The 10,466-nt window shown below is 40.3% G+C and overlaps 1 protein-coding gene across 24 annotated transcripts in view; it reads left to right on the top strand.

The window, feature by feature from the left end:
• MCTP2 (multiple C2 and transmembrane domain containing 2) overlaps positions 1-10,196 on the top strand; it is a 154,202-nt gene extending 144,006 nt beyond the window's left edge. For all 24 annotated transcript variants that reach the window (XM_083849891.1, XM_083849893.1, XM_083849872.1 and 21 more), the window contains 4 exons: positions 18-127; positions 2,451-2,560; positions 4,804-4,901; positions 7,195-10,196. In XM_083849891.1, the coding sequence (XP_083706017.1) occupies positions 18-127; positions 2,451-2,560; positions 4,804-4,901; positions 7,195-7,263 (387 nt within the window). In that variant the 3' untranslated portion in view covers positions 7,264-10,196. The remainder of the gene's footprint in view (positions 1-17; positions 128-2,450; positions 2,561-4,803; positions 4,902-7,194) is intronic.
• Positions 10,197-10,466: the final 270 nt, after the last annotated feature.

The raw sequence follows: 10,466 nt of genomic DNA, 5'->3' as shown, positions 1-10,466 counted from the left end.
ATATTTTTTTTTTAAAGGAATCAGAGAAAAAAGGATTAATTGAAAGAATCCACATGGTCCAAAAGGTCATCATAGCTGTTCAAAGCATCCTAGAAGAAATTGCATCATTTGGAGAGAGGATTAAAAAGTAAGTGATGGATTTTTCTTGTTTAACTATGATTTGCATGAAGAACAGCAAGGAAAGTTAAGGTGGGGTGAATTTCTTGATCCAAATGCGACTAAGGTAGAGTAGGAGAGCCTGGCCAGTACTGTTGTTGTTTCTTCTTCTCAGGGAGTCTTTTACTCCAAAAACATTTCCAAAACATAAAAAAGAGAAGAAACCATGTGCTGTGCTGGTGTAGCTCTCACCTTCACCCGTTTGCCCAGATGTTTGATCTTGTCTGTCTGTGATAAGGTACAGAGTCATGATAGGAGAATATTTCTTGAAGATGTGCACTCAAAAGTATCAGGCTTTTCTTTGCATTTCCCCCAAAGAAAGTAGGTAGGGATTGATGGTTGGCATTGCCTTTCCCACGCCATCCCTGCCCTGGTTACAGGGGTTACTAGTCACTTATTTCCTTTTCTAGTACATTGATGTTCTTTTCTACCATTTTATCTACTCCCTACTTCCTGCTGATGCCATGAGGAAGCCCGAAGGCAGTTTTCTGGGTCTTGTCACCATGGGAGGCACATAGGGTATTCCTGACCCTGCAGGGGAAAGAGGGTGAAGAGCCAAAAAAGAAGAAAAAAAAAAAAAAACACCAAAAAAACCCTCTGCATGCAAACACACACAAACTTTTATAACCCAATCTTTATTGGCACTTAATTGACCCACATTGTTTTCTGTTTTGAACACAAAGTGATGGTTTGTGATTGAACGACACTTTAATGAGGAGCTGGGTTCAGACTAAAAATACAGCAAATCCATGTGCTGTGGTTCCACTCCGTGCACCCCAGCTGGGGTGGAAGTGGCCCAGAGATGTATTCCAGACTATGAACAGGGCACTGTTCTGCCCAGCTGCATGGCAGGAAGACTCAGAGTGTTTAAGCACTATTAATTCTTGTATTCATTTTGGTAACAATGGTCTTAGAGAACACATTGGGTATTAATGTGGAGGCCCGATGTAATTTCAGAAGAATTCCATTGTAACTCAACAGTAATGTACCATTAAAAAATTGCCACCAAAGTTTTCTGTAAGTGACAGACTGAATTGTGCTACAGTTTCTGTCTGTCACTCTAGTTATGCAATCACAGGGAGTTTTAATAGTTTAACTGAATTGAGCTGTTTTGCTATTTTTTTTTTTACTTAAGCTACGTTGATTGATAATGATGGATCCTCTCCCACCTATCTTTACTTAATATTTAATACATCTATTGAAGCTTAAAAGTAATTCTTTTCCCGTCCTATTAATTTTATCTGTCAAGGAAAGTTCATATTATTTTATAGCCTGACGAGTGGTCCACATTCGTTCTATCTTCTTCCTACTCCCCGTCATCATGATGTGAAGTTAGCAGGCAGATTGCGTGAAACAGATGCCCAGATCTGTAAATCCACCTACAAACTAATTGGCATTCATGTAGTCCAGGTATCTCAATGTTTGGTGGTACCATGGAGATGCATATTGTGAGGGAACAAGTTGACAAAGTAACTTCTAAGAGGCATTAGCAATGGCTGCTCACCCCGAGTATGTTGTGGGCTTATATACGAATGGTCTGGGTGAAAAAGAAATCTTGTTTTCTGAATGACCGTGGTGGCTGAGCCTCTGGAAAGTGCTCCCGTTGGGAGAAATGGTGGTGTGCAAAGGCTTGGACTGATGCTAACATACTACCACCAACCTAAGACAGCCTCCTTTGTACAGTGTAGTAAAGAACTGATGAAAATGTGAGGATATTGAAGCAATTACATAACTATTAAGAGATATTTATGTAGAACATTATTCCCCAATAGAGAAATGTCTCTGCTTTTTTAAGGTTTACCGTAATTAATCCATTCAACTTATTAGTGGGGTTGATTCTGACTACCTGCCACAGTCAAGTCGTGCATCGACACACATCTCATGTCATCTCTGTGCCCAGCAGAGCCAGCTCAGATGGCTCGCACCTGCGGCATGGCCTCGTCTCCAAATCAGATAATCTGCTCATGAATAATGGAGAGCTGACCGGTGAGCAGAGATGTGTAGCAAGTGCAACATGTATGAGAAGAAATGAAAACAACTCGCTACATGGCTAACAACTTCACTGAGCCCTCCAGAGACTATCCTCTCTCCTTATCATGATACCTGCCTCTCAGATATCGCTTTTAATCTATTACAGCATCCAGATGCAGGACTCGGCTTATCCGCCTTCCAAAGGGTCTGCAATTTACAGTGTATTTGAATACACTGAGCACTGCAGTGCTGTCATTAAATTATTGTTGGGTAACAGAGTACAGAGCAGAAACACTGAGAAAGATTATTGTTATTCTTTACAGCACATTCAACTGGACGGTGCCTTTCCTCTCTGTTCTGGCCTGCCTGGTCCTTGCAGCAGCAACGGTTATTTTGTACTTTATACCGCTGAGGTACATTATTTTAATCTGGGGTAAGTACTCCACTGTCTCTCATGCATGTGATAAATACAGTATATATCTACAGAATGAAATCAAGCAAGCTTTAAGCTTTTCTTAGGGTTCTTTATAAGTTTCCAGCAGCACCGCAAGAGGCACGTTTGTGTAGATAAGCTATCTCCAGTATAACTATTATTATTATGCAGGGAAGTAATTAGCTTCCTGGTGCTGGAACCCACAGACAGGAAATGGTAGGGAGTGGGCAAGGTGTATTTAAAGAGCTTCACCGTGGAGGCTTGACCATGGAGCCTTTTGGTTCTTAATTCCCCTTCAGTCAGGAGGAGCAGTGTGCCCATGGTCCAGCAGGAGGCACTGAACATCAATCTGGAGCAGGGGACAGAAAGGAATTGTATGAAAATGCGTCACTTTCTGGGATGAAGTAAAAGAGGAGCTTTTAAATATGAAAAATTGCCTAGCAGTGTTCTGAAGAAGGGTAAGGTGGTCTTTCACAAAATAAGATGGTATTTCAGCTGCTGAAATCCTTCCTTATCTCCAAATGGCCTTCTGTCTTATTTATGGTGATATGTTTTATCTCAGTCTTGAGGTCAAACAGCAGAAATGGTGCAAGTAATCCTGACTGAACCAAGGAGCTCTGCCCTGGCACAGTGCTGGGCTGTAGGGAGCTCCCATCACCTTCCTGGACTCAGCCATATGCTGCTGTCTTGGCTCTCCTGGATGCAGAAAAAGGGAATGAGAAGGTGCCAGTGTGAAAAGCCACTGGAGGGGGGGAGAGCAGGGGATTAAATAAAGGATTAAATTGAACAAAAAGAGCAAAAGGAAAGGAGAGAAATTGCTGGGAGTAAAAAAGTTCAGTAACAAAATATTATTGTTCTGGTATGGAGGACATGGTGAGTACATGAGAACTCTACATCCATTCAACATCATCTAGACTGACAGGGCCTTCAAACATGATGTGTGTTAAACAACTACCTTGTGGCAAGGCCTCAAAAGACCTTATGGTATTTTCTGTTTTTTAAAAATCAGGTACACAGAAAATTGTGTTGGCATTTTGCTACAAGCATATGGCTTAAAAGCTGAATCTCAGATGTGAAGCAGGTACATTTCAGAGAGAGGAGAAGGCTGGAGCAGCCATCACATTTGAAACTACTTTCAAGGAAACTAGTATGGGATTTTGGACGGGGGTGTGGTAGGATTGAGTGCTCTATTGTGATTCTCAGAGGCAACAGATATATGATTTTTTTTTTGTATGTTCTTTCTTTAAAGTGGGCTAGGTGTTTTCTTCTGCTTCATGATCCTTTGTTCTTCTACTGCACCGTTAGGTAGCCACATTACTAACTTCAGTCTCTCAGTGGGGAAGCGGTGGCAGCAGGGTGTTAAAAGTGTGTGCTGGTGCAGGGGGAGTGCTGGGAAAGGTGCTCAGGTTTCTCATTTTTTCATCCTGGTCCATACAATGGAGGTGATGCTGGCTGGAGGCAGCTTAACCCTCCCTTTCCTCATAGAGAGGAGAGGGAAAACCTCATGAGCTCCACAATAAAATGAACATTACGCTCCTGTGGATCCTCTTTACAGACTGGGGACCTCCTCTGACAGCTGAAGTATATCCAAGCCCATGGAGAACACTGGGAATGCTGTTGCTGCAGTTAATAAGCCAAATTATTCAAGTTAAGATTAAAACAAAATAAATCTCGTGATAAGTTTTCACAGTTTGCCACAGCATCAGAATATGGTCAGCTTGTCAAATTTGGTACTAAAAAGAGAGGATAAGCTCTGAGACATGGTGGCAAAGGAAAATTTTATTTTCAGAAGTAGAAGGAAAAAAAACTTTTATCCTGTCCAATTCTTTTCAGAGCCTTCCAGCTCCCTGGGCATCAGCAGTGGGGAATGTCTTTGCTCATGTAGGATAGCAGATTTAACAGTAGTCTCAGTAGCAAATTGGTGTACTCTCCCCACGTTATCCTCTGGAATAAATGTATGCTGCAGTCTTTTTTTTTTTTTTTTTCCTCCAATATTGACAATGGATCACCCCCAAAATAGAGAAATGTCTTTTTAAATAATGCCCCTTACTTCCTCCAGGAGGCATTTGTGAATGATTCCACATGACAGGCAACATGTGCATGGCTTGAAGTCTGAGGCACTGTTTTCACACTAATTTTTACTTGTGAATTTTTTCTTTCCTTTTTCACCTTGCCTGAACAGTTTAGAAGGGAAGGAATAGAAAGGAGTTGCATTATTTTGTTTGCTTTTTTTCTTTTTCTAGGCATAAATAAATTTACTAAGAAGCTTAGAAATCCCTATGCCATCGATAATAATGAGCTACTAGATTTCCTCTCCAGGGTACCATCTGATGTTCAAAAGGTACGTAATGAATGGCCAGCACCAACAGAGGCAGCAAGCGGCACTGAGAGCGGCTGAGTGCTCTGCTTGGGGAATACAATGGCATTGCACTTTTGAATAAGTGAGATAAGGAATTGGGAAAATCCACAAAGGGTGGGGGGCAAGGGGGATGTTAAAAGAGAGGGGAGCCAAAATCCTTTGTCAGAAGCATGATTGCAGAAAAATTATCCTGAAAAGACCTACTTAAAAATGATCTGGAAAATCACCCAGCATGGTTACTGAACTATGGTTTCCGTCACCTTTCTGCTCCGATATTTGTACGGAGGGAAGAGAAAAATAGTCTCTTTGATAGAGATAACCATACAAAAGGCTTTGCTGAATTCTCCCTTTTCTCAAAATGGAGTGTGGGGAGCATTATTTCCTTGATTTTGTGCTTGCTATGCTTTTTCACATCAGCCATCCCTCAAAATTCTTCCTCCCCACCCACCTTGAACTCCAGGCTGTCCTTGGACGGTGCTCAGCTCATCTTTTTCATTAGAGAAAGCTTTGAGATGTGTATAAAATACTCTGCGGTTGATGAGATCAATCTTCTACCATTACGGAATTATAACTTTTAATTTAGCCAGAATCTGTCCTCCCTCATTTTCAGTCAAGTCTCGTCTCTTTTCATATTTCTTTGAAACAACACCACTGTCTTCAGTAATCTTGCCTATCTTCCTGGAAATTATTTGAACAATAAGTCCTTTAGAATGTCAAGATCTGTTTATTTCTCTTGGAGGAAGGAAAATAGTCTTGCTGGGTAATGAGGCACACGATATAAAGGATTCTTTCTTTTGTTTTAATCAACTGGAATCTGTGTCCTCAGGCCATGATCCTGATGCCCTGGATCCCACTGACATTGTACCTTCGTCTGTGAATCGTGGTACTTTCACAGTGAGGTGCTGCTTACTGTGAATAAGGGGATCACAATCTCGCCTGTAGTGATTTTACTCTGCTGGAGACTGAAAAATAATTGCCTCCATGCAGTGTCGAGGCATCTGGTAGAAACAGGGTTGGAAAGGCTTGTGGTGACATTTATCTCAAGAGGCCACCAGATTGGTTGATGGCAGCTCTAATAACTTGAGAGAAATCTCTCCGTAGACTGGTGGGAGGAAAAAAGCTAAACAGGAATAATCACAGAGACATTAAGCTTGAGTGTATTTTTATTTTTTTGTCATTGCTCTTGTAGAGTGCACTGGATTTGCAGTGATGGTTTGCATATGCCCTTTTAATGTTTATGTTTAAAGATAAGCTGCTTTTCTATTTATGCTTTATTTAACATTTACATTTATAACATTTCCTTGAGTGGTTTCTATCATTTTCGAAACCTTTGAGCTCTCTGAAGAAAATGATAACCACTTGCTATGAGGGAGGACTGATAAAAGTTCTTACGATGGGACAGACCTTCTCAGAGGAGTTTTCCACTAGTGCTAAAAATAGTGAGCCTGTGTGACAGCCACGCACTCCTCCAGCGAAAAGTCATCCATGGCAGCTCCAAATCCCTTCTGTCTGCTTCCTCTTGCGTGCTGTTGATGCATCATCATTTCACTGCGGTACTGCAATGAGTTGGAAAATACCTCTGTATGTTAGCCATTTACAACCTGCATGTGCTGGACAAAAGACAGAGGAGGAGTGGAAAAGATGGCACGTTCAGCAAAAGGTTCCCATGGTTTCAATAGGAATACTTTTCTGTAGCACAACAGACAATTTGCTGTTGGGATTACCTGATCCTCATCAGTTTGTCACACATGTTTTAACTATTACATTGTAAATGAAATTGTTTTGAAAGGTGGAGGGAGCTTTGTCCAGGTTCCATTTGAGAAAATATTTTCCTTTTTTTAAATGATTAAATATTCCAGCATCCCAAGGCCTGTGTACATTTTGATGATTGTCATTTTACTGCATATTGGGATCCACTTGAGTTGTAGCTCCTGAGAGAAGTTTATTAAACTTATAGGTTAATTTCAGAAGAAGAAGAAAAACAACTCCCAAACCAAAACAAACCCAAAGATCGATCCTATGTTGCTGAAATCAGGTAGAACCCCATGTATCTCATTAGAAAAATCTGCTTTTAATATTTTCGTTTCAAGAAATGATGCATGACTTCTCAAATCCTTCCTGCAATTAATCCCCCATGTTCCTGTGTTTAGAAAATGATTCATTACTTTTGAACCTTCCTTAGTTTCCCTTGGTTTGTCCTTGGGGAGCCATTAACACACACTGTAGTGAGCTAAAGTTACCTAACTGCAAACGTCATGTCTATTTGTTTTTACAGGTGCAGCATGCTGAATTGAAACCATACAGCAACTCCAGTCCCATTAGGAAGAAACGGAGTGCGCTATAGGATGCAGTGAGATTTTGGAATGCAGCATCTCCCTCCGTACCTCCCACATGTGCTCACATGCTTCCCCCCTTCTCCTCCTCTTGGTTAGGAACAACACTGTAATCACTGCACAGACTTTTTTTCATGGAAGACGTGGCTTTTGATAAACACCTATCTTGAGTTGTCTTTATGGGCTGCCTTTTAGGCACTGAAATGTAGCCCCAAAAGCGCAGGATGGAACATATGAATTAGTTCATAGGGTGGAGAAGAGTGTGGGAGGGAATATTGCCACTGCGTTCCCTTTTTTTTTTTTGTCTTTGATTGCAGAGGCAAGGCTGGATGTGGTAGCACTCCCTGTTTTATGTAGGAAGAAATAATTCTGCTTAGTGTAGCAGATCAGCTGAGCTGATGTGAGGAGATGCTCTGAACCAGTTTTTAACATATCCAACAGATTTACATTAAGATATGAAAGCTATTCTTTTCTGAGTTAATTCACTGTGCCTAGAAAGGTTTAAGCTCTGAATTAACAAGTCTTTGATACCCATCTTCTGTTCAAGCAGTGTACATTTTAAAAAGTTTTTTATCATAATTAGCAGAAAGAATGAGGAGCTCCAGTAGTATCTCAATATTTCATCCAGCACTTGTGGGTTTTTCCTTTTATTTTTCCTTTTTTTTTTTTTTTTTTTTCCTCCAAGAAGAAAAGTCAACCCGAAGCTTAACTCTTTGGACACTGGATTCATCAGAGATCCATTGCTGGCAATGGATGCATGAGAACCTTCTGCCATGAAAGGATTAAAAGACCTCAGAAAAGCCTAACTCACTGACCTGAAAAGACTCTGTTGACTTGCCTTTTATAATTCCATCTTATCGGATATTTTCAGCATAGCTCTTGTTTTTCTGTCTAAATCCAGAGGGGTCAACACTACAGCTACAAGAGAAAAACACTTTTATAGCCTTAAAGAAACAAGTTCTTGTGCAGAAAAAGTGCATGGTGTCCGAAGACGTGGTTGTGCAATAGTGGGCAGGCTTTGTTCCACCACTGCTTCTTGTTGGAGTCCTTCCTGGTAATTCACAAGGAAAGGATCAGAAAGTGAAACTCTACAGGGAATGAACAATTGAAGAGACAGGAAAAAGGACAGTTTTCTCTTCTGAGGAGAATGTGATTTCTTTCTTACTGATATTTTAGCTGTCGTGTTTTTGCTTTATAGAAATGATATAATCAGCATTATTCGTATCGTTTGACTGAGGACACTGTTGCAGAATGATGTGTAAACCTGCTCAGTTTTATTGAGAATGTAGCCCTTGTTCTTTCAGGTGCTGTAGGACATGGTGGGATTGACTTGCCTCCATGAGTCATTGGTAGCACGACAGCTGGAGCTTGGTTCTTACCATTCCCAGGCAGGAGTTTCCACCAGCATCCCCTGGCGTGGTTCATAGTACAAAGAAATAGGGAATCCTGGGAGACAGGTTACTTTTTAACAACATAAGACTTTGGAAGTCTTTACCTAATTAAAGGTAAAACACGTAAAGCCTTGTTTATGGATTGGTGATCCAAATGGAGTCACACTGTTCAATAATGGAATCTTGTGGGTCTGTTGCATGAATCTGGGGGAGAAGAACTAACACCAGAGTATCTTCCACTGGATTATTAACCAGATTTAATGAGTTTTCAAAAAGTTTATTTTTCAAAGTAACAAGTCCCCCTGTGTCTTTGAATTAGGAGAGGCATATTTTCATAGGCTTGATTTAGAATAGAATAGTTCAATTGGAAGTGGCCTACAAAGATCGTCAAGTCTAACTGCCTGACCACTTCAGGGCCTACCAAAAATTAAAACATGTTACTGAGGGCATTATCCAAATGCTTCTTGAGTACTGACAGGCATGGGACATCAAACACCTCTCTAGGAAGTCTGTTCCAGCATTTGACTAACCTCATGGTAAAGAAAATTTTCCTAATATCCAGTCTGAACCTCCCCTGGTGCAGATTTGTACCATTCCCACTCGTCCTATCTTTGGCTACCAAGGAGAAGAGATCGGTGCCTCCCTTCGATAAAGAACGTGTTTTGCTCATGTAAAGCTGTGTGCAGCTGCATGTGAAAAGATAGGGAAAAGATTATCCCAGTTTAAAATGCTACAAAAACGCCTCTTTGTGTGCACGTGTGCTTGTGTATCCATGCATGTACATAGTTGTATATAAAGAAGAGTACATGTATAATGTATTTATAGGTGAGTGTGTGGGGAAAAATGGGTGAATACACAGATTTTAAAACCTTGAAAATGTTTATGAAAAATGCCAAAGATTCAAAAGCTTATCTTGTGTCTGTTCTTCTTCATTTTATTTCTTTCCCGGCATGTCTCTCTGGCTGAGCCAGATCTCTGCATGATTTGATTTACTTCAAGTTAATGAAGTCAGTTGGAAAGAGCCTTGTAGAAATTATAAAATCTCCAGTAAATCTCCTTCTTGTACATACAATAGATGTCCATGGACCCCTTTGGTTAAACCAGTTTCTCAGTCTTCTGTATAAACAATGCCTCATTGTCTCGCTTTAGACTATCATCCAGTTTATCATCCTGTAGTCTTTGTTATTTTGTAAGTACCAAAGTCAGACATATTTAAGCAGGCATGTGAGATCTGATCATTGATTTGAGTGAAAACATTCAACTGCGGAAACATTGTTTATTTATTCAGAAGTTAAGAATGATATTTTAATAGTGTTATATTTTTTTTCTATAGATTTTTCCACATTGAACTGATTTCTGTTCAGCAGACAGGGTGAAGTCTTTTTTTTTTTTTTTTAATGTAGATATGTGTGTTTCAGAATAATTTGTATGAGATTGTTATGCTGGAGACACACCAAATGAAGGGTTTTGGATGGTCCAGTACTTATATATGTTGTAATGAGCTCTTTGTTTTGAGAAATGCTGTTTGAAATGCAATAAACATTTGAGGTTAAGCTGATGCTTTTAATTTATCTGGATTAGGATATATGTTTCCCATTCCTTACAAAATGCTTACTGTGCTATAATAAGTATTTGACTAGGTAAGCAAGTACATCACTTGACAGCGCAGTGTTAGAGCTAACGCTGGAGGTTACTTGAAATGGAGGCTGTGCTGCTGTAGGAGATGAGGTAAAGGGGTAGTCCACCTGCTTTAAACTCTTTGGCAGGATTTCCTAGCCCCTGCCTAAGGGAAAGGAGAGTTATGTAGAGTTGCTGCACACTCC

The sequence above is a fragment of the Anser anser genome, assembly GCF_964211835.1.
Source record: "Anser anser genome assembly, chromosome: 10".
Classification (NCBI taxonomy): Eukaryota; Metazoa; Chordata; class Aves; order Anseriformes; family Anatidae; genus Anser; species Anser anser.
Note: the sequence above shows the minus strand (reverse complement) of the source record. Positions and strands in the feature narration are given on the sequence as shown.